Source organism: Adiantum capillus-veneris, chromosome 27 (genome assembly GCF_014529385.1).
Source record: "Adiantum capillus-veneris isolate H3 chromosome 27, ASM1452938v2, whole genome shotgun sequence".
In the NCBI taxonomy this organism is placed as follows: domain Eukaryota; kingdom Viridiplantae; phylum Streptophyta; class Polypodiopsida; order Polypodiales; family Pteridaceae; genus Adiantum; species Adiantum capillus-veneris.
In genome coordinates, this window is record NC_140957.1 from 70,579,045 (window position 1) to 70,604,209 (window position 25,165).

General features: G+C 45.3%; 1 protein-coding gene across 1 annotated transcript in view; it reads left to right on the plus strand.

Annotated features, from left to right (window-relative positions):
• The first annotated feature begins 1,221 nt into the window (after positions 1–1,221).
• Positions 1,222–25,165, plus strand: part of LOC147422173 (eukaryotic translation initiation factor 4B2-like) — a 40,430-nt gene continuing 16,486 nt past the window's right edge. Inside the window, exon 1 of the mRNA XM_086502888.1 lies at positions 1,222–2,713. Within this exon, the coding sequence (XP_086359014.1) occupies positions 1,416–2,713 (1,298 nt within the window). The 5' untranslated portion in view covers positions 1,222–1,415. The remainder of the gene's footprint in view (positions 2,714–25,165) is intronic.

The window sequence follows — 25,165 nt, forward strand, 5'->3', positions numbered from 1 at the left end:
TGGATGGCAGAGTGTACCAAATATCATTCAAACTCAAAAGCATCTTGACATTACATGCACACATACACACAAAATCTCACTAGGCAAAGGCTCTGATAACAAAATGTTTAAAAGCAATGATGAATACGACAAGGATGAGAGTAGACACACATGAAGTCATAATAACCCAAAAGTGATAGTAGCCATAGACTTTATTAGAAATATAATATACATAAAGTAGAGCAAATGGTGTTTAAGTGGCCTATCACTATATGGATGGGGAGAACAACCCTAAGGAAAAAAGTGTTTTCTTATAAGCTCATACAATGCACAACGGAGAGGCATCTAACAATCCGATCATTCATAAGGTCGCTTGCAAACTCTCACAAGTCCCAACTCAATGTTATTTCTTATCATACTTGCTTCTCTTGTTACGGTGCCTACAGACTTGAGCAAAAGATCGAGAGTGGAAAAGATGTAGGTTTGTTATGATAGAGTACATTATTCATCCATGAAGTCGAATGATTCCATGGACCTCAAGGAAATCAACATGCTCCCAAGGCTAGCATCATCGAAATTTTGTAGGGATGATACTATCAAACAAACATTTTATGGCAATGCCTAGCCCTTGTAGAGCAGATTCAAGTTTTTGTAATTTAAGCTTGCACCCTACTAGTGCCAAAGGCGAGAAAACACCTTCCATTGCTCTGATTGTATGTAGGAACCTAAGGAAGTTAGTTGAAAAGTGGATTTGAACTACCATAATACTAATAGCAATTGTTTCTCCCACATTAAAAAAAAAAGAGAGAGCACTTTATCTAGCTCACTCGACCATTTTTTGAAGTGGTTAAATACGACACTTTATTGGAATGCATGATACCCATATCGGAACATATTTACAAAGGACTTTTACTGGACATATTGCATGTGGAGGAAAAACTAGGCCTACTTACACAAGAGTGGTTTGTGAGGAACCATTTACCGATACATGCATTGACATACATACATGCATGGGCACATCTTCGGTAGGAAACACGCATGCACCTCTCTTGTGGCACGCAAACTTCAAAAACACACAGCCTAAAACATTCACAAACTAAATTTGACCAACTTCGGAGGAACCATTTACCGATACATATGTGCATGCATGGGCACATGCACCTCTCTTGTGGCACACAAAACTTCAAACAGACAGCCTAAAACATTCACAAACTAAATTTGACCAACTTTGGAGGAAGACGAGGACGCTTTCAAAACGTTACGAAAATGGCTAACGGAAATGGGAGAGACCGCATTTCTCCATTGTCTCTGAGCACATAGCTAAAGTCTCGCCATAGCCAGGCACGGAGCAGAGAGAAACAAATTCAAGCAGGAGCGGGATAGTTTTACTATCTCGCAGGAGCCATCTGAGTGGGATAGAGTAACATAGCTTCGCCATGAATAAACCATGGGGGATCGGGGCATGGGCAGCTGAGGCGGAGCGCGAAGAAGCCGAGGAGAAGGAAAGGGCGGCTGCGGCTGCTGCAGCTGCTGTTGCAGCGCCTCCCATGGAAGCTTTTCCTACCTTGGGTGAGGCTCTTTCTGTGAAGCCCAAAAAGAAGAAGCAACAGACCTTTTCCCTGGCAGAGCTTACCATTGGCACATCTGTTGCTCCCGGCAGCAGGTCTCGCTCCATGTCAGATTCACGTGGCCTCACAGCAGACGAAATGATGATGCTTCCTACGGGTCCCCGCGACAGATCCGGCGAGGAGGAGCACCGAGGAGGTCTTGGCGGAGCTTTTAGGGATTATAGAGATTACAACAGGACAGATCGTGAGCAAGGAAGGACTGGATATGGGGGCAGTGCAGGTTTTGACCGTGACAGAGAAGGCAGTGGATTTCTTCGTGACAGAGAAAGAGACGAGCCCTCGCGGGCTGACGACAGCAGCGACTGGAGCTCTTCGAAGAAGCCTGTCTATTCGGGTGGCTATGATGGGGAGAGGAGAGGATCCCGCCTTGGTGATCGAGAACCATTGCCTCCTTCTCGTGCTGATGAAGTTGGAAATTGGGGCTTGGTGAAGAAGTCGCTACCTCTGACAACTGCTGATGCAAGGTCAAGTGGCAGAAGGGATGCCTCTGATCAGTATTCTCGTGCAGATGACACAGAAAGTTGGGCCTCAGCCAAGAAGCCACTACCACCACGCCCAGTGGCTCAGGATGTGGCAAATTTGCAGTCCCGTGCAGATGAGGCAGATAATTGGTCTTCTTCCAAGAAGATTTTACCCCCAGAAACCAAGCAGGCTCCACATGTACAAGACATGAGGGAGGGCAGGTGGGGAAGAAGGGCAGATTTGCAAGGTATTGTGGAATCACAAAGAAAGCCTCTTGTAATAGCGCCAAGAAGCCAGTCAAGTCCTCCTCATCAATCAGATTTTGGCATTGATAGTGCAGCTACATCAGATGCACCACTGCCTAAGAGCAAGCCGAATCCATTTGGATCTGCACGCCCTCGTGAAGACGTTCTTTCTGATAGAGGGATTGATTTACCAAGGCCTAAGGATGAGCAAGATAGCAGGCCATCTAGTAGCCATTCCAGTAGGCATGACATTTCAGAGAGCACTCATGAACCTGTTGTGCAAGCTAGGCCAAAGGTGAATCCTTTTGGGAATGCGAAACCTAGGGAAGTTCTACTACAAGAGAGAGGCAAAGATTGGCGGAAAATGGACTTTGAGTATGAACACCGTGGTGTCGACAGGTATGTGCCTTCTCTTGGTTGGAAGTACCTTGCCTTACTGCCATGCAATGCTAACTGTGAGATGGAAGGTTAATGATGTTGCTTGCATGATGTGCATATATCTTGTAAAGCTGGATGTTGTTGCTCTCGTGTCATGTGTTAGTCTTGAAGGCAGCAAAAAAATGCTAAATTGGAAAAGGTGTTTTTATCATTATTTCTGTAGGCATCCAGACCAACATGCTATGTATAGCAGTCTTATTGGACGAGTTTACCATGTTGTCAGTCTGAGCCAATCATGGTTCCCACTCTTTTCATCTTGCTTATGTCTATTTGTTTTCTTGCTGTGCACATTGACCTTGAGATGGCTTTCTTATACTAAAACAGGGGTCTGGGATTTACTGATTTCGCCTACCAAGTCATGGTTGCTAGCTAAGAAACTTACTTTTGTGGGTTGTGTGATGGATTGCTCAATCTTGGTAGAACGGTGTGGCTTAAGAAGTGTAGGTAGCCTATTGAGTTGAAGTGCGAGCTACATGATAGAAGCTTTGACCATAGAAATAGGGTAGATGCAACTCACGTTATAGTTGCAGCAAATGGGGGAAATGATCCTTTAGGTGGGGAAATGTGGAAACGCTTGGAAAATGTGGGGAAACGTTTCCTCATGGGAAATGGCGCCGCATGTGTTTCCCCTGTCCAAGGGACGTGTTTCTCCAATTGTTTCCCTCGAGATGCTGAAAGGGAAAATGCAAGCTAGGGCTGAATGTACTCGTGAGAAGATCTCCTCAAAGATGAGAACAATATAGGCACATGGCATGAGATTGATGATCAAGAAATTAAAGGTGCTGAAGAGCTTGTCAATCAATGAAGAAAATTTGATCCAGAAGATGATGAGTCATCTCATCATGGCTGCCCTAGTATCTAGGACACTGGCTTTTTCCTCTCAAGTTTCAACTTTTGCCAATCTGCTTTAATCATGTCATGCTGTCTTAGCTTTCAGCCCCATCAAGTCTTATTATTAGAGTCATCAATCCAACGACTCAGTCTTCTTGTAAGAGTCGGCTGTCTTGGCAAATAGGCCTTCCTCTATCATCTACTTTGTTCGTTTATAGTTAACTTGCGGCCCCCGCCCCCGCCCCCCCCCCCCCCCCCCCCCAAAAAAAAAAAAAAAAAAAGGGTCTGCATGATGATGTGGTGTTTCCATTTCCCCCATCTTGAAAGTTTTTATTTCCATTTTTTGGTTTCCCCATATTATGCTCAAGTTGAATTACAACTTTCTTTCTAGGTCTAGCATCCTATGATGATGATAAATTTTTCTGAAGGAGGGCTCTAAACCTCAAAGCCATTGCTAACCTCAAATCCATTGCTGCCATGCTTTCCTAAAGCAACATATACCCTAATCGTGCTCATTATTTAATGATATAAGTGCATTTTCATATTCCTAATTGTCAACTAACTTAGATATTATTATGTCCTTTAGTACCGTGCCCTTTCATCATTTCACTATCAACCATGTTGAACCTCTAATGTTTGATGTCCTTCGAGGTCCATGATTTGTTTTTATGTGGATCTATTTCAAGTGGCATGATTGAGTGATAAAGGCTTAAAATAGAATTTCTCTACCCTGTGCAAGGCCTTTCTATCAGGTGCAGCAGAAGGGTTTAAGGTTTTAGCTTTGATCTAGTACTCCCACTTGAAAGAGAATCTGAACTAAAGACAATGAAGGAGAGAGAGAGAGAGAGACAGAGAGAGAGAGAAAAGAGAGACGACATTGCATGACGGGTCCCAACCACCCTCAAGGGCCCCCTTGCTCTATTGCCAGAGCAAGTACTTGCTTTATTTACTTGCACCAATGTTTTTACAATGATCCTAGATGTTGAGATGCTGATGAGTACTTGCTAGAGATGCTTGGTACTGCGAGAAGATGCTTGGTATGGCGAGGCTAAGGCTGAAAACTGATGGCTGAAAGTGCTGATGTTGCGGCTGAAAAACGTTGATGCTGAGTGCTGAGACTGCTGAAAAAACGTTGATGCTGAGGCTGAAAACGCTGAATGCTGGTATTGAAAACGCTGGTGGTACTGGTGCTGAAAATTCTGAGTGTTGGTACTGAAAAGACTGGTGGTACTAGTGCTGAAAACGCTGGTACTGATGGGCTGAAAACGCTGGTACTGCGGGTACTATTGGTGCTGGTACTACTACTAGTGCTTCTTGCTAATCAAGCACTCATTGGACTGCCTATATACTGCCATAATGCTGGGTCGAGCAGCATGCTTTGCAACTATGATCATCATAAAAAAATGAAGTCAGAGTGTCACTTATTAATAAATTGACACAAGGGACTGTTCACGTAACTGAATGCTTAAATGATTGTACTGTGCAAGAGAAGGTATGCAACTATGACCTGCCTGGGCATGGACGTCTTGCTAGAGGCTCACAAAGTGCCAGGCTAGATCCTATGCTAGACTAAGACTGATGCTAGATTGTAGCAGAAGCTTGTCCACGTGGCGCAACTACAGTGCGCACGTGACATCCCCCCTGTTAAAGGTGAGGCATAGCTGCCGAACTTCTTCCATTGGATGCTTTTTGTACTTCATGCTTCCGATGCTTGGGGATGCATAAACCGATGAAAACTCCTCCACACTTGCGGATATTGCGGATGTAGGAATTGCTATGATGTAAACACAGACCATACGAGTTACTAGGTAGCCTTACTACTGTCGCAGAATACTAGCCTTATTGCTGACTTTGCCTTGTGAGCAAGTACTACCACTTGAATGGTCCGGTCATGAAAACATTGCGGGTGAAGATGAAAGGTAAGGGTGCTCGGAGGTATTTCCAATGGTTCCACGTACAGAAGTGGATGCACGCTAAATGCGAATGCAAATGTTGAAGAGGGTTAGGGATCCTATCTCCAGCTCCTTCATTATGTGCATTCGAGGCAAGCAAATCTTGGTATTCAAGATATGGATTTTTGTGTATCCGATGTTGATCTTCGTTCAAAGACATGGCGATGAAGACGGGAGGGCGCGCGATGCGCGATGCACTAAGGGTGGCAGTGGCTAAGAAACCCGGGATCGAGATGCAAAGCTTCTTTGAGGGAAAAAAACCGAGAGAGGTTCTTTGTTCTTCTTGGGTTCTTTAGGTTCTTCCCTTGAGTTCGTGAAGCCGAAGCACGCACAAAGCTCTGATACGTTGATGTTGAGGGCTAAAAAAATGTTGATGCTGAGGCTGAAAACACTGAATATTGGAACTGAAAACGTTGGTGGTATTGGTGCTGAAAACGCTGATGTAAGGTGCAGCGGAAGTGAATGCTGAACTTTGCTCAAGATGAGTGCTTTGAACTGTGCTCAAGGTTCCTTTTACTTACGGAAGGGAGAGCCTCCCGTTCCTTTAGTGAGAGAGTGCAATGGACACAAACAAAGTAGTGAACACTGTGAATGAAGGTGCTGAGACTGAGAGATAGAGAGAGAAGAATACGACACCAGAATGTTGTCAAACCCTCCTCCGAAGGCCCCACTCTCTATGGCGAGAGCGGTCTACTATTGATTGCACAAATCTCTACAATGCTTTGGACTTGCCGACGATGTCGACGACGACGAGACGGGCTGAAATCTGAAAATGCTAATGGTTGAAATTTGCAAATCTTTATCTGCTGAATTTTGACTCTATGTCGATGTCGATGACGATGACGATGACGACGATGCAACTACGACGTGTTGAAATCGCAGTTGTTGAAATCTGCGTTTCCGGGCTGAACTGCAAACTACGTTGAATTTGACCGTGCAGCGAGGATTTGCTGCGGGAAGGTGAGATTTGCGAGGTTTGGGACTTCTACTGCGGTGTCTGACTGTTGAAAACTAACAACGTTGGTGCTTATTGAGGTTGCGTCGCGATGAATCTGCAAAACGCCGAGGCTGATCTGCAAATAAAAAACTCTAGGGCTGATTCTGTCCTGCTGGAGAAATTTGCTAACGCTAGGACTGATCTGTTGTGTTGCTGTGGAATCTGCTAACGCTAAGGCTGATCTGCTATCTTGCTGTCGCCGGGGCTGATTTGCAATGCCAACGCCAGGGCTGATCCGTCATGCAAAAACGCTAGGCTTTCAGATGGGCTGGAAATGCTAGGTCTGTTGCGGGAAGTTGGTCTTGCTGAGAAGGTGCCTGTTGAACGCGAAGTTCCTGTTGCCTCTTCTGCCCATAAGTGCTAGCGCTAGGTTTGCTTATATACTTGGCTATTGAATTTGCTCTACCTAGTTCCCAACAAAAGTCACTTAAAAATAATAAGTGAAAATTGGCTAAAATAGGGAAAAATAGGTCTATGCACTGTAAAATGCTCCTGATAAGTTCTGATGGAAATCTGATGATCATGCTGTGTGCAACTAGAGGATATGCGTGTCTGGACATGCACGGTCTGCGAACAGACTCACAAAAGTGCCTGAACACTTCCTAATCTAGGCTGACTGAACTGAACTGAACCCATGTCATGAAGTAGCTTGTCCACATACACACAGAGTTAGATGTGCACGTGACATCCCCTCCTTTTCAAAGTGAGGTACTAGTACCAAACTGTATGGCGTCGAGGGAGATCGCCAACTGCGTCTAGAATCCTGGGAAGGACTCTTCGCCGGCCCACTCTGATGCGTGGGTCATGCGATACTTGAACTTCATAAAGATTTGCAACGCTTGCTTCTTTGGGCCGTGCCGAAAACGACAGTCATCTGTAGCTCCTTCAATGCTTCAACTTCGTCTATAGTCATGCGTCTACCTTCTTCAAGAATCTCCGAGGCTGAAAATTCCTGAAACCACTTACAACACAAAAACATGAACATACCCATTCTATGTAAAGTGGTTGGAAAAATTCTAGTCTTTCTAAAAAACTATGCATGCAATGTAGATGAGCAGATAGACGCAGTGCCAAACCGTTCATCAAACACACGCAAACAATGGAATCGAAACTTTGTTTTTCTGATCTAAATCAATCAACTATAGCAAATCACAATGAAAATGCCGATGCTTGATGCTCAATCCTTCTTGTGCTCTTTCTGATACTGTGTCATGCCAAGGAAGAGACATGGAATGTGAATTCCTTGAATGCGAACTTTTCATCTTTTCATGAATAATCCGCATACATCCGTGCTCATTCACGAGTGAATCGTGCTCAGCGTACAATATGTCACGCATGTGAAAAGGGATCACATAAGGATGGTGACTAAAGTACAGGAAAGCATCACGAATGAAACAGTCGAACAATGCGTGCTGACTAATCATTCGAATACATAATACTTCCTGTGGGGGTTCTTTGGACCTCGACTCGAGAGCCAAGATCATTTCTTCGTGATCTATCGAATCTTCCTGTGGGGGTTCTTTGGACCTCGACCTGAGAGCCAAGATCGGTTCTTCGTGATCTATCGAATCTTCCTGTGGGGGTTCTGTGGACCTCGACTCGAGAGCCAAGATCGGTTCTTCGTGATTGATCGAATATGCAATGAGGTTAGCTTCACTAGAAAAAGTATCAACTAAACCATCATCCTTGTGAACAATCACATCTTTTTCTTGCAAATCATCATGCTCGTGAACAATCACATCTTGATCATGCAAATCATCATGCTCGTGAATAATCACATCGTGATCATGCAAATCATCATGCTTATCATTATCATGCAAATCATGTAATTCTTGTGTCGTGGTTTGAAGAATACAAGACTGAGAGAGTCTCCTTCTCCAGGTTCTGTTCAATCTGCCCTTGCACATTAGAAAAGAGTCGCAACAACTCTTCGCATTCACGTGCTATGTCTGCCATTCTTTCGTGGTACTTACGATCAATTGCTACCTTTCTTTCTGCTGTTCTTTCTTTGTTTCTAACTTCCTCCCGTCCCCTGCCGTCCCCTCCCGTCCCTTGCCGTCCTCGGAATGTTTTGCCTCACTTGGCAAGCCATTTGCCGTCCGTCCCCACCCGTCCCCGTCCCAGAACCGGGCGTCCCCTGTCCCTAGGCTCCGTCCCCTCCGTCCCCTGTTACTATGGCTTTTTCCCACCTCACGTCGATTGGCCGGCCGCTAAGTGCACGGTCCACTTTCAATGAGTGAAAAGAGAACAAGGGGAGGCTCGACAAGCCCTTCTTTCTTGGGTTTCCTGTCACTCTTCAAAACACGATTAGGAATCGACACGCCCAAGTGGACTTGGGTTACGTGCGACCGCAACAAGCAAAAAAAAATTCTATGGTTCTTGTGGTTCTTTCCTTGGGACTTTGAGTGATACAGAACATTGCCAAAGCTCTGATACCAATGTAAGGTGCAACAGAAGTGAATGTTGAACTTTGCTCAAGATGAGTGCTCCGAACTATACTCAAGGTTCCTTTTACTTACGGAAGGGAGAGCCTTACGGAAGGGAGAGCCTTCCGTTCCTTTAGTGAGAGAGTGCAATGGACACAAACAAAGTGGTGAACACTGTGAATGAAGGTGCTGAGATTGAGAGATAGAGAGAGAAGAATACGACACCAGAATGCTGTCAAACCCTCCTCCGAGGTATGGATTTATTGTGTGTGCTAATACTGGGCTTGATCTTCAACTGCAAACGCTTGGCTGAATCTGCACTTGTAGAAAACGCTAGGCTTGTTCTTTGGCTGAAAACGCTATGTTTTTCGCCCCGGGGGTCTTGCTGAGAAGGTGCACTGTTGGATGTGTAAGGTGCAGCGGAATGAATGTTGAAATTGCTCAAGATGAGTGCTCCGAACTGTGCTCAAGGGTTCCTTTTACTTACGGTCTCCCTTCCGTTCCTTTTAGTGAGAGAGTGCAATGGACACAAACAAAGTGAATGGACACTGTGAATGAAAGTGCATGAGTCTGAGAGACAGAGAGAGAAGAATATGACACCAAAATGTTGTCAAACCCTCCTCCGAAGGCCCCACTCTCTATGGCGAGAGCGGTCTACTATTGATTGCACAAATCTCTACAATGCTTGGACTTGCCGACGATGTCGACGACGACGAGACGGGCTGAAATCTGAAAATGCTAATGGCTGAAATCTGCAAATCTTTATCTGCTGAATTCTCACTCTATGTCGGTGACGATGTCGATGGTGACGATGCGACGACGACTCGCTGAAAACGCAGATGCTAAAATCTGCGTTTTCAGGCTGAATCTGTAAACCTTGTGGAATCTGACCGTGCGACGAGGATCTGTTGCGGGAAGGTGAGATTTGCGAGGTTCGGGGGTTGTTCTGCTGTGTCTAAAGGCTAAAAACTGAAAACGCTGATGCTTCTTGGTGTTCGGTCGCGGTGAAACTACAAAACGCTATGCTGATGCAAAAACGCTAGGGCTGAAAATTGTCTTCTGTTGCTGACGGTGGCCTTGCAATGCAAAACGCTAGGCTGATCTGCTGTGGTCTGGTCGCCAAGCTGATGCAGAAGCAAAACGCTAGGCTGATCTTGTCCAAAACGCTAGGTCATTGCTGGGGACGCAAAAACGCTTGGCCTGTTGGGTCCTGTTGAGAAGGTGCCTGTTGAACTGAGTTCCTGCTGCCTCTTCTGCCAGAAAGTGCTAGCGCTAGGTTTCTACTTATACAAACTTAGCAAAATTGCCCTACCTACTTTCCAACAAAAGTCACTTAAAAATAATAAGTGAAAAATGTCAAAAATAGGGAAAATAGGTCTATGCATTGTAAAAATGCTACTGATGGGATCTGACTGGAATCTGATGGTCATGTTGTGTGCAACCAGAGGATATGCATCTAATCTAAGTGACTGGTCATGCACGGTCTGCGAACAGACTCACAAAAGTGCTAGATCACTTACTATTCTAGACTGACTTGACTGAACTGAACCGTGGTCATGCTTTAGCTTGTCCACGGACACATAGGGTTGGATGTGTCACGTGACATCCCCTCCTTTTCAAAGTGAGGTACTGGTACCAAACTGTATGGCGCTGAGGGAGATCGCCAATAGCATCCGGAATCCTGGAAGGGACTTTTCGCCGGCCCACTCTGATGTGTGGGTCGTGCGTGTCACGTGACACATCCCGACCCTATGTGTCCGTGGACAAGCTACACCACAGTAGGGTTCAGTCAGTTCAGTCAAGTCTAGATTAGCAGTGATCTGGCACTTTTGTGAGTCTATTCGTAGACTGTGCATGCCCAGTCACTTAGCATAGATGCATATCCTCCGGTTGTACACAACATGATCATCGGAATTCACATCAGAATCCATTAGCATCAGTTAGGGGAATTTTCCAGTGCATTTAGCCTATTTTCCTATTTATTGGGATTTTCACTTATTATTTTTAAGCGACTTTCCAACAAAAGTAGGTAGGGCAATTTTGCTAAGTTAATATATAAGCAAACCCAAGTTAGCACTTTCTGGCAGAAGAGGCAGCAGGAGCTTCCCGCTCAGCAGGCAACTTCTCAGTAGTACCCCCCAGACCCTCTAGCATTTTTGACTTCCCATCCCTCGCTTGCTCCATCAGAGTCCTGGCGATTTTGGGATACAGATATCAGCCAGCGTTTTGCTTTCACAGTGACCGCCCGCAGTAGCAGATTCTCAGCGTTTCCTCTCTTGCATCCTCGCCCTCAACATCAGCCTTGTAGCGTTTTTGTTGCCTTCATCAGTACTAGAGCCCTATGGCGATTTCAGCCCATGCTTGATCGTCATCAACCCCCAAGTCACCTAGTGGTTGCAGATTCACCTAGTCTGCAACAAAAGGACCCCTTGGCATCCTCGTTTTTGCAGGATTATTCCAGCGTTTTCAGCCTTGACAAAAACGCAGATTTCAGCCATTGACAAATGCAGATTCTCAGAGGAGGAACAGTAGTAGATCAGCCCCCATTCAGTTGCAGAAGTCCCCCCAAGTTTAGCCAAGAAAACGCAGCCAAAACAGTCATTTTCAGCCACCGAAACAGTCCCCGAATTCAGCGATTAGAAGATCCCAGATTTCAGCCATCAAGTTGTCGTCGTCATCACCGTCGTCGTCATCGGCATGGTCCCATTTCATTAGTCCATTGCATTCGCATTGTACACCTTTGTGCAATCAAAGTAGACCACTCTCGCCGACGAGAATAGGGCCTTCGGAGGAGGGTTTTACAACCTCTCGGTGTCGTATCTCTTCTCTCTCCTTCTCTTAGTCTCATTCACTTGCACGCACAATATCCACTCACTTTGTTCGTGATCATAGCACTCTCCATAAGACGGAAAGCTCTCTCTTTCCTTAGAACTAAAAGGAACCTTGAGCAATAAAGATCACTAATCTTGAGGAAATACAACATTCATTCCGCTGCACCTAACATTGGTATCAGAGCTTTGGAAGTGTTCTGCATTACTCAAGGAAAGAGCCACAAGAACCACAGGAATTTCTTTTGCTTGTTGCGATCGCACGAACCCAAGTTTACTTGGGCGTGGCGAATCCTAATCGTGTTTTGTTGAAGAGTGACAAGAATCCCAAGAAAGAAGGGCTTGTCCAGCCTCCCCTTATGTCTCTTTTCACTCATTGAGAGCGGACCGTGCACTTAGCGGCCGGCCAATCGACGTGAGGTGGGAAAAAGCAACCTTGGTGTGAGCGCAAGGCCGCCAAGGGGTGCGTCCGCAGAAAAGGGTAGAACTCGGGTGAAGAGAAGATCCTTCTCCAACGCGATTTGCAAGCGAAAGAAAACCTCAAGAATCTCAAGAACCCAAGACCCCCAAGAACCCAAGTTTCTCGTGGACTTAAGAACCCAAGACCCCAAGAACCCACAAGAACCCATGATTGCAGAATGATCATCACTCGAAGCGGATTGGATACTTTGCTTGGAAGTGATGAGCATGAGAGAGGCGAAGAAGAATTTGGAGGTTTTTCCGACCCTTCCCCATCTACGACAAAGCTTGCACCAACTCCTATGGAGGAGTTGGACCAAGAAAGAGAAGCAGAAAGAAAAGCCTACGAAGAAGATATGGCAGCCATCGAGCGTAAGTACCAAGACAGAATGGCAGCCATAGCGTGTGAGACCAAAGCACTACAAGAACATAGCGATCGACAAAACAAAGAGTTCTTGCGACTTTTTTCTCAAGTACAAACGTACTTTGCAGAGAATCACGAAAAGGAGACTCTCTCAGTCTCTTCTTCTCCAAAGCATGACCCACAGGATTTGCATGATTGTGTGAAGCATGATGATGATTTGATTGACAATGACTTGCATGATGAAGCACAATGATAAGCATGATGATTTGGATGCCAATGATTTGCATAATGATTTGGATGACAATGACAAGCATGATGATTTGCATGATCAAGATGTGATTTCTCACAAGCATGATGATTTGCATGATCAAGATGTGATTTCTCACAAGCATGATGAGTTGCATGAAGAAGATGTGATTGTTCACAAGGATGATGTGTTAGTTGATGCTTTTTTTTCTAGCGAAGCTAACCTCGTTGCAGATTCGATCAATCACGAAGGATCGATCTTGGCTCTCGAGCCTAGGTCCCAAGAACCCCTTCAAGAAGAACCAATCTTGGCTCTCGAGCCTTGGTCCAAAGAACCCTCACAGGAAGTATTATGTGTTCGCATGATTGATACGCACGCATTGTTCGAGTGTTTCATTCATGAAGGTTTCCTGTATTTTAGTCAGCATCGTTATGTGATCCCTTTTCCTAGGCATGACATATTGTATGTTGAGGACGTTTCTCTCTTGGATGAGCACGAATGTATGCGGATTGTTCATGAAAAGCTGAAAAGTTTGTAAGGAAGTCACATTCCATGTCTCTTCCTTGGCATGACACAGTTTCCGAAAGAGCACATGATAGTATGAGCACCAAGCAAGGGCATCTCCATTGTGATTTGCCACAGTTGATTGATTTCGATCAAACGGAAAAGATTCGAGCACATTGTTTGCATGTGTTTGATGAACGGTTTGTCACTCCGTCTCTATGTTCATCTACATTGCATACACAGTCTTTAGAGAAGACAAGATTTTTTTCCTTCACTTTACATGGAATGGGTATGTTCATGGTTTTTGTGTTGGAGATGGTTTCAGGAATTTTCAGCCATGGAGATTCTTGAAGACGAAAGAAGCAGGACTCTAGACGAAGTTGAAGCAAGGAAGGAGATTCATAAGATTTTGTCGCTTTCGGCACGACCCAAAGACGCAAGCATTGCAGACCTTTATGAAGTTCAAGTACCGCACGACCCACCCATCAGAGTGGGCCGGCGAAGAGTCCCTTCCAGGATTCCAGATGCTGTTGGCGATCTCCCTCGGCGCCATACAGTTCGGTACTTTGAAAAGGAGGGGATGTCATGTGACACATCCCGACCCTATGTGTCCGTGGACAAGGCCAAGCTATACCACAGTAGGGTTCAGTCAGTTCAGTCAAGTCTAGATTAGCAGTGATCTGGCACTTCTGTGAGTCTATTCGTAGACCGTGCATGCCCAATCACTTAGCATAGATGCATATCCTCCGGTTGCACACAACATGATCATCGGAATTCCCATCAGAATCCATTAGCATCAGTTAAGGGAATTTTCCAGTGCATTTAGCCTATTTTCCTATTTATTGGGATTTTCACTTATTATTTTTAAGCGACTTTCCAACAAAAGTAGGTAGGGCAATTTTGCTAAGTTAATATATAAGCAAACCCAAGTTAGCACTTTCTGGCAGAAGAGGCAGCAGGAGCTTCCCGCTCAACAGGCAACTTCTCAGTAGTACCCCCCAGACCCTCTAGCATTTTTGACTTCCCATCCCTCGCCTGCTCCATCAGAGTCTTGGCGTTTTTGGGATACAGATATCAGCCAGCGTTTTGCTTTCACAGTGACCGCCGGCAGTAGCAGATTCTCAGCGTTTCCTCTCTTGCATCCTCGCCCTCAACATCAACCTTGTAGCGTTTTTGTTGCCTTCATCAGTACTAGAGCCCTATGGCGATTTCAGCCCATGCTTGATCGTCATCAACCTCCAAGTCACCTAGTGGTTGCAGATTCACCTAGTCTGCAACAAAAGGACCCCTTGGCATCAGCGTTTTTGCAGCATTATTCCAGTGTTTTCAGCCTTGACAAAAACGCAGATTTCAGCCATTGACAAACGCAGATTCTCAGCGGAGGAACAGTAGTAGATCAGCCCCCATTCAGTTGCAAAAGTCCCCCCAAGTTTAGCCAAGAAAACGCAGCCAAAACAGTCATTTTCAGCCACCGAAACAGTCCCCGAATTCAGCGATTAGAAGATCCCAGATTTCAGCCATCAAGTCGTCGTCGTCATCACTGTCGTCGTCATCGGCATAGTCCCATTGCATCAGTCCATTGCATTCGCATTGTACACCTTTGTGCAATCAAAGTAGACCACTCTCGCCGACGAGAGTAGGGCCTTCGGAGGAGGGTTTTACAACCTCTCGGTGTCGTATCTCTTCTCTCTCCTTCTCTTAGTCTCATTCACTTGCACGCACAATATCCACTCACTTTGTTCGTGATCATAGCACTCTCCATAAGACGGAAAGCTCTCTCTTTCCCTAAGAACTAAAAGGAACTTTGAGCAATAAAGATCACTAATCTTGAGGAAATACAACATTCATTCCGCTGCACCTTACAGTGCGGTACGTGAACTTCATAAAGGTCTGCAACGCTTGCTTCAGTGGGCCGCGCCGAAAGCAACACAAAGTCTTTTGAGTCTCCTTCAATGCTTCAACTTTGTCTATGAATGTAGGTCCATCTTCTCCGAAGCTGAAAATTCCTGAAACCACTTCCAACACAAAAACATGAACATACCTATTCCATGTAAAGTGACTGGAAAAAATCTCGGCTTCCTAAATGACTGTGCATGCAATGTAGATGAACAAATAGACGGAGTGCCAAACCGTTCACCACACACACGCAAACAATGAGATCGAATCTTTCTCTTCTGATCTAAAGCAATCAACTGTGGCAATTCACAACGGAAATGCCCATGCTTGGTGCTCATACTTTCTTGTGCTCTTTCTACAACTGTGTCGTGCCAAGGAAGGACATGGAATGTGACTCCCTTGAATGCATACTTTCATCTGTGCTCATTCATCAGTGAAACGTGCTCAACGGACAATATGTCATGCCTAGGACAAGGGATCACATAAAGCCCCTGACTAAAATACAAGAATACGAATGAAACAGTCGAACAATGCGTGCTGACTAATCATGCGAACACATAGTACTTCCTGTGAGATTTCTTTGGACCTAGGCTCGAGAGCCAAGATTGGTTCTTCTTGATTGGTCAAATCTTCCTGTGGACGTTTTGTGGACCTCGACTCGAGAGCCAAGATCGTGATTGATTGAATTTGCAATGAGGTTAGCTTTAGTAGAGAAAGTATCAACTAACACATCATCCTTGTGAACAATCACATCATCTTCATGCAAATCATCATGCTTGTGAGAAATCACATCTTGATCATGCAAACCATCATGCTTGTCCTTATCATGCAAATCATCATGCTCATCATGCTTAATCATAATTATTCAAATCCTATGTGGTATGCTTTGAAGAAGAAGAGACTGAGAGAGTCTCCTTTTCCAGAATCTCTTGCATCTGTGCCTGCACTTGAGAAAAGAGTCGCAACATCTCTTGCATTCTTGCTTTGTTCTTGCGATCAAATCTTGCTAGTCTTTCTTTGTTCTCGCGCTCGTGCTCACGCTCGATGGCTTCCATTTTAGCGACGTATTCACGATCTATGGCTGCCCTACTTTCTTCGTAGGCCTTTCTTTCTGCTTCTCTTGCTTCGCGTTCGAACTTGTTGTTCATAAACAACTGCGTCAACTCCTTCATAGGAGTTAGTGCAATCCTTGGTGTAGATGGGGAAAGGGGAGGGTCGGAAAAACCTCTTGGTGGGGAAAATTCTTCTTCGCCTCTCTCATGCTCATCACCTCCAAGCGAAGTATCCATTCCGCTCGAGTGATGACCATCCACTGAAGTCGTGGGTTCTTGTGGTCTTGGGTTCTTAAGGTCACGAGGAACTTGGGTTCTTGTGGGTCTTGGTTCTTCGGGTTCTTGAGGTTCTTCTTTCGCTTGCAATCTGTGTTAGAGAAGGATCTTCTCTTCACGTGAGTTCTGCTCTTCCCTGCGGGCGCACCCCTTGGCGGCCGTGCGCTCACACCAAGGTTGCTTTTTCCCACCTCACGTCGATTGGCCGGCCGCTAAGTGCACGGTCCGCTCTCAATGAGTGAAAAGAGGCACAAGGGGAGGCTGGACAAGCCCTTCTTTCTTGGGTTTCCTGTCACTCTTCAAAAACACGATTAGGAATCGACACGCCCAAGTGAACCTGGGTTTGTGCGACCTCAACAAGCAAAAAACATTCTGGGGTTCTTGTGATTTTTTCCTTGTGTGATACAGAACACTGCCAAAGCTCTGATACCAATGTAAGGTGCAACGGAATGAATGTTGAATTTTGCTCAAGATGAGTGCTCCGAACCGTGCTCAAGGGTTCCTTTTACTTACGGAAGGGTGAGCCTTCCGTTCCTTTAGTGAGAGAGTGCAATGGACATACAAACAAATGAATGGATATACAAACAAATGAATGGACACTGTGAATGAAAGTGCATGAGTCTGAGAGATAGAGAGAGAAGAATACGACACCAGAATGTTGTCAAAACCCTCCTCCGAAGGCCCCACTCTCTATGGCGAGAGCGGTCTACTATTGATTGCACAAATCTCTACAATGCTTGGACTTGCCGACGATGTCGACGACGATGAGGACGACGATGAGACGGGCTGAAATCTGAAAATGCTAATGGCTGAAATCTGCAAATCTTTATCTGCTGAATTCTGACCCTATGGCGGTGACGATGTCGATGGCGACGATGCGATGACGACGCGCTGAAAACGCAGATGCTGGAATCTGTGTTTTCTGGCCTGAATCTGTAAACCTTGCGGAATCTGATTGTGCGAGGAGGATCTGTTGCGGGAAGGTGAGATCTGCGAGGTTCAGGGGTTCTTCTACTGTGTCTAAAGGCTGAAAACTGAAAACGCTGATGCTTCTTGGTGTTCCGTCACGGTGAAACGGCAAATTGCTATGCTGATGCAAAAACTCTAGGGCTGAAAACTGTCTTCTGCTGGTGCTGGTGGCCTTGCAATGCAAAACGCTAGGCTGATCTGTTGTGGTCCTGGTCGCCAAGCTGATGCAGAAGCAAAACGCTAGGCTGATCTTGTCCAAAACGCTAGGTCATTGTTGGGGATGCAAAAACGCTAGGCCTGCTAGGGCCTGGCTGAGAAGGTGCCTGTTGAACGGAGTTCCTGTTGCCTCTTCTGCCAGAAAGTTCTAGTGCTAGGTTTCTACTTATACAAACTTAGCAAAATTGCCCTACCTACTTTCCAACAAAAGTCACTTAAAAATAATAAGTGAAAAATGTCAAAAATAGGGAAAATAGGTCTATGCACTGTGAAAATGCTACTGATGGGATCTGACTAGAATTTGATGGTCATGCTGTGTGCAACCAGAGTATATGCATCTAATCTAAGTGACTGGTCATGCACGGTCTGCAAACAGACTCACAAAAGTGCCATATCACTTCCTATTCTAGACTGACTTGATTGAACTTAACCCTGGTCATGCTGTAGCTTGTCCACGGACACATAGAGTTGGATGTGTCACGTGACAGGATGTCATGTCCCTGCTGTCTCTTCTGCGAGAAAGTGCTAGCGCTAGGGTTTCTTATATACTTGGTTTGCTAAATTGCCCTACCCAGTTTCTGTCACAAGACGGTTACCACGTGCCAATAGAAAAGAACAGATTGAACATAATTTTAGCACTTCAATAACAACTGAACTGAAAGTGTCACGTGACACATCCAATCCTATGTGTCCGTAAGCTACAGCATGATCAGGGTTCAGTTTGGTTCAATCAGTTTAGAATAGAAGTGATCTGGCACTTTTGTGAGTCTATTCGTAGACCGTGCATGCCCAGTCACTTAGTGTAGATGCATATCCTCGTGTTGCACACAACACGATCATCAGTATTCCCATCAGAATCCATTAGAATCAGTTAGGGGATTTTTTCAGTGCATTTAGCCTATTTTACCTATTTTTGACATTTTTCACTTATTATTTTTAAGTGACTTTCCAACAAAAGTAGGTAGGGCAATTTGGGTAAGAAAATATATAAGCAAACCAAAGCTAGCACTATTTGGCAGAAGAGGCAACATCAGCGGATTTTTCCAGTGCATTTAGCCTATTTTACCTATTTTTGACATTTTTCACTTATTATTTTTAAGTGACTTTCCAACAAAAGTAGGTAGGGCAATTTGGGTAAGAAAATATATAAGCAAACCAAAGCTAGCACTATTTGGCAGAAGAGGTAACAACAGCCAAGCTCAGCAGGCAACTTCTCAACAGGACCTTGGCGGTTTCCCTCTCCAAGCAAGAACCCCCATGCTAGCGTTTTCTCCATCAGAAGGTCATCGCCAGCAAGTTCCAGATTCTAGCGTTTTTGCATCAGTTTGCCATCGCCAGAAGACCACAGGAGCTAGCGTTTTTGTTCCCCATCAGCCTCGCGTTTTCAGCCTCAGCCCACAACGATTTCAGCAGCAGATAAAGACCAGCAAGATTCACCTAAGGTGTAGCAGATTCAGCCCGATAAGAACCTCAGTTTTCAATCTTAAGAAACCTCAGTTTTCAGCCCTAAACCTGTAGATTTTCAGCGACAAAGACCAACAGAAAACAGCCCCCAAATCAGCGCTTTTGGACCTGCAGTAGATTTCAGCCCATAGCGTTTTTGGACAGCAGTAGAAAGATTGCAGATTTCAGACCTAGTGTCCGCCTCGTCATCCTTGTCGTCGTCAACATAGCCTAGACTTGCATCAGTTTCATGCATACCATTTGTACCAGATTGTGCAATCATAAGTAGACCACTCTCGACGACGAGAGTGGGGCCTTCAGAGGAGGGTTTTACAACGTCTCTGGTGTCGTATCTCTCTTCTCTCTCTATCTCTCAGTCTCATACACTTGCACGCACAATGTCCATTCACTTTGCTTGTGATCATAGCATTCTCTCATTAAGAACGGAAGGCTCTACCTTCCATAAGAACAAAAGAAACCTTGAGCACAGTTCGGAGCACTCATCTTGAGCAAAGTGCAAACATTCATTCCGCTGCACCTAACATTGGTATCAGAGCTTTGGCAGTGTTCTGTATCACTCAAGGAAAGAACCACAAGAATCACGAGATTTTTTTTTTTTTTTTTGCTTGTTGTGGTCGCACGAACTCAAATTCACTTGGGCGTGTCGATTCCTAATCGTGTTTTTGAAGAGTGACAGGAATCCCAAGAAAGAAGGGCTTGTCTAGCCTCCCCTTGTGTCTCTTTTCACTCATTGAGAGCGGACCGTGCACTTAGCGGCTGGCCAATCGACGTGAGGTGGGAAAAAGCAACCTTGGTGTGAGCGCAAGGCCGCCAAGGGGTGCGCCCGCGGAAAGGAGTAGAACTCGGGTGAAGAGAAGATCCTTCTCAAACACGGTTTGCAAGCGAAAGAAAACCTCAAGAACCTCAAGACCCTCAAGAACCCAATTTCCTCGTGAACTTAAGAACCCAAGACCACAAGAACCCACAAGAACCCACGACTTCAGAATGGTCATCACTCGAAGCGGAATGGATACTTCGCTTGGAGGTGATGAGCATGAGAGAGGTGAAGAAGAATTTTCCTCACCAGAAGGATTTTCCAACCCTTACCCTTCCCCATCTACGCCAAGGATTGCACTTGCCACTAACTCCTATGGAGGAGTTGGACCAGATGTTTATGGAAAGGAAGTTAGAATGTGAAGCAAGAAGAGCAGAAATGGAGCGCGAACACGGAGTTTATCAAAGCTTGCGTTTTTACTAACGCTCAGCCATGCATCAGCGTTTTTGAATTTCAGCCCCAAACTGCAGCAGATACACAGCGTTTTCAGCAAGCCTTAGCAACAGACAGTTCAGCCCATTGGTTGTAGAAGACCCCCATTTTCAGCCCATAAAAACGCAGCCAAAACAGTCATTTTCAGCCACCGAAACAGCCCCGAATTTCAGCAATTAGAAGATCACAGATTTCAGCCCTAAAGTTGTCGTCGTCATTACCGTCGTCGTCATCGGCATAGTCCTAGACTTGCATCAGTCACATGCATTCAGTTTGTACCAGTTTGTGCAATCATAACTAGACCACTCTCGCCGACGAGAGTGGGGCCTTCAGAGGAGGGTTTTACAACGTCTCTGGTGTCGTATCTCTCTTCTCTCTCTATCTCTGAGTCTCATACACTTGCACGCACAGTGTCCATTCACTTTGTTTGTGATCATAGCATTCTCTCATTAAGAACGGAAGGCTCTATCTTCCATAAGAACAAAAGGAACCTTGAGCGCAGTTTGGAGCACTCATCTTGAGCAAAGCGCAAACAATCATTCCGCTGCACCTAACATTGGTATGAGAGCTTTGGCAATGTTCTGTATAACTCAAGGAAAGAACCACAAGAACCACAATATTTTTTTTTTTTTTTTTGCTTGTTGAGGTCGCCTGAACCCAAGTTTACTTGGGCATTTCGATTCCTAATCGTGTTTTGTTGAAGAGTGACAGGAATCCCAAGAAAGAAGGGCTTGTCCAGCCTCCCCTTGTGTCTCTTTTCACTCATTGAGAGCGGACCGTGCACTTGGCGGCCAGCCAATCGACGTAGGTGGGAAAAAGCAACCTTGGTGTGAGCGCAAGGCCGCCTAGGGGTGCGCCCGCCGCCCGTAGAAAGGAGTAGAACTCGGGTGAAGAGAAGATCCTTCTCCAATGCGATTTGCAAGCAAAAGAAAACCTAAGAACCTCAAGAACCCAAGAATCAAGATCCCCAAGAACCCAAGTTCCTCGTGAACTTAAGAACCCAAGACCCCCAAGAACCCAAGTTCCTCGTGAACTTAAGAACCCAAGACCCCAAGAACCACAAGAACCCACGACTTCAGTGGATGGTCATCACTCGAAGCGGAATGGATACTTCGCTTAGAGGTGATGGGCATGAGAGAGGCGAAGAATTTTCCCCACTAGGAGGTTTTTCCGACCCTCCCCCTTCACCATCTACAACAAAGATTGCACTAACTCCTATGGAGGAGTTGAAGCAGTTGTTTAAGGAAAGATAGTTAGAACGCGAAGAAAGAAAAGCAGAAAGAGAAGCAGAAAGAAAGGCCTACAAAGAACGAAGAGCAACCATAGATCGTGAATACGAAGAAGGAATGGTAGCCCTGAGCGTAAGTACGACTTGGAAGAAAAAGAAAGTCAAGCCAAATTTGATAGCGAGAACAAAGCAAGACAAGCAGAATTTGATCGCGAGAACAAAGGCATGAAAGAAAAGAGCGACCAACACATGAAAGAATTCTTGCGACTCTTTTCTCAAGTTTAGGCACAAATGCAAGAGATTCAGGAGAAGGAGACTCTCTCAGTCTCTTTTTCTCCAAAGCATGACACACAGGATTTGCATGATTGTGAGCAGCATGATGATTTGATTGACAAAGACAAGCATGATGATTTGCATGATCAAGATGTGATTTCTCACAAGAATGGTGAGTTGCATGAAGATGATGTGATTGTTCACAAGGATGATGTGCTGGTGGATGCTTGTTCTACGGAAGCTAACCTCGTTGTAGATTCAATCAGTCACGAAGAACCGATCTTGGCTTTCGAGTCGAGGTCCAAAGAACCCCCACAGGACGATTCGATCATTCAGGAAGAAGCGATCTTGGCTCTCGAACCTAGGTCCAAAGACTCACAGGAAGTATTATGTGTTCACATGATTGATACGCACGCATTGTTCGAATGTTTCATTCGTGATCGTTTCCTGTATTTTAGTCAGCATCGTTATGTGATCCCTTTTCCTAGGCATGACATATTGTATGTTGAGCACGTTTCTCTCATGGATGAGCACGAATGTATGCGGATTTTTCATGAAAACTTGAAAAGTATGTATGTAAGGAAGTCACATTCTATGTCTCTTCCTTGGCATGACGTAAATTCCGAACGAGCACATGAAAGTATGAGCACCAAGCATGGGCATTTCCATTGTGAATTGCCACAGTTGATTGCTCTAGATCATAAGAGAACGAGTCGATCTCATTGTTTGCATGTGTTTGATGAACGGTTTGTCACTCCGTCTCTATGTTCATCTACATTGCATGCACAGTCTTTGAGGAAGACAAGATTTTTTCCAGTCACTTTACATGGAATAGGTATGTTCATGGTTTTGTGTTGGAAGTGGTTTCAGGAATTCTCAGCCGTGGAGATTCTTGAAGAAGAAAGAAGCATGACTCTAGACGAAGTTGAAGCATCGAAGGAGCCACAAAAGACTTTGTGTCGCTTTCGGCGCGGCCCAAAGAAGCAAGCGTTGCAGACCTTTATGAAGTTCAAGTATCGCACGACCCATACATCAGAGTGGGCCGGCTAAGAGTCCCTTCCAGGATTCCGGATGCTATTGGCGATCTCCCTCGACGCCATACAGTTCGGTACCAGTACCTCACTTTGAAAAGGAGGGGATGTCACGTGACACATCCAACCCTATGTGTCCGTGGACAAGCTACAGCATAGCAAGGGTTCAGTCAGTCCAGTCAGTTTAGATTTAGAAGTGATCTGGCACTTTTGTGAGTCTATTCGTAGACCGTGCATGCCCAATCACTTAGCATAGATGCATATCCTCTGGTTGCACACAGCATGATCATCAGTATTCCCTTCAGAATCCATCAGATTCAGTTAGGAGACTTTTCCAGTGCATTTAGCCTATTTTCCCTATTTTTGGTAGTTTTCACTTATTATTTTAACTGACTTTCCAACAAAAGTAGATAGGGCAATTTTGCTAAGTTAATATATAAGCAAACCCAAGTTAGCACTTTCTGGCAGAAGAGGCAGCAGGAGCTTCCCGCTCAACATGCACCTTCTCAGCAGGAACCCCTTCAGCACCCCTAGCGTTTTTGGATCCCCATCCTCGTCGGGCATTTTCAGATCTCTGGCGTTTCCATCCATTGCATGATCGCCATCGTCACCAGCATTACCTAGCGACTGCAGATTCCCCTCATCGCAAGCAATCCCAACTTGCTAGCGTTTTCCAATCTCAGCCCTTCCAGCGTTTTTGGAGTTCATCAAAGCTTCGTTTTTACTAACGCTCAGCCATGCATCAGCGTTTTTGAATTTCAGCCCCAAACTGCAGCAGATACACAACGTTTTCAGCAAGTCTTAGCAGCAGACAGTTCAGCCCATTGGTTGCAGAAGACCCCCATTTTCAGCCCATAAAAACGCAGCCAAAACAGTCATTTTCAGCCACCGAAACAGCCCCGAATTTCAGCGATTAGAAGATCACAGATTTCAGCCCTAAAGTCGTCGTCGTCATTACCGTCGTCATCATCCGTATAGTCCTAGACTTGCATCAGTCACATGCATTCAGTTTGTACCTGTTTGTGCAATCATAAGTAGAGTCTAGACCACTCTCGCCGACGAGAGTGGGGCCTTCGGAGGAGGGTTTTACAACGTCTCTGGTGTCGTATCTCTCTTCTCTCTCTATCTCTCAATCTCATACAATTGCATGCACAATGTCCATTCACTTTGTTTGTGATCATAGCATTCTCTCATTAAGAACGGAAGGCTCTACCTTCCGTTACCTTGAGCGCAGTTTGGAGTACTCATCTTGAGCAAAGCGCAAACAATCATTCCGCTGCACCTAACATTCGGAGGAGGGTTTTACGTCTCTGGTGTCGTATCTCTCTTCTCTCTCTATCTCTCAGTCTCATACTGTCACGTGACACATCCAACCCTATGTGTCCGTGGACAAGCTACAGCATGATCAGGGTTCAGTCAGTCCAGTCAGTCTAGATTAGAAGTGATCGGGCACTTTTGTGAGTCTATTCGTAGACCGTGCATACCGAGTCACTTAGCATAGATGCATATCCTCTGGTTGCACACAACATGATCATCGGAATTCCCATCAGAATCCATTAGAATCAATCAGGGGAATTTTCCAGTGCATTTAGCCTATTTTACCTATTTTTGGCATTTTTCACTTATTAATTTAAGTGACTTTCCAACAAAAGTAGGTAGGGCAATTTTGCTAAGTATGTATATAAGCAAACTAGAGCTAGCACTATTTGGCAGAAGAGGCAGTAGGAGCACATGCTCAACAAGCACCTTCTCAGCAAGACCCCAAGGACTTCTAGCGTTTTTGCTCCACAGCAACTTGGCTAGCGTTTTTGGACAAGACCATAGCAGATCAGCCTAGTGTTTTTGCATCTGCAGAATCCCGGCGAGAGAAACACAGATTTTCAGCCCTAGCGTTTTTGCATCTGCCAGCAACCTCAGCATTTTGAAGATCTATCGCGACAGAGCAACACCAGTGTTTTGGTTTTCAGCGGTGAACACATCAGAACAGCAGCGTTTTCACTAACGCTACCCAAATAGCCAGTGTTTTTACTAACGCTCAGCCAGCAGATCAACGTTTTCAGTTTTCAGCGCGTCGTTGTCGCATCGTCGTCATCGACATAGGGTCAAAATTCAGCAGATAGAAGACCACAGATTTCAGCCCTAAAGTCACCGTCG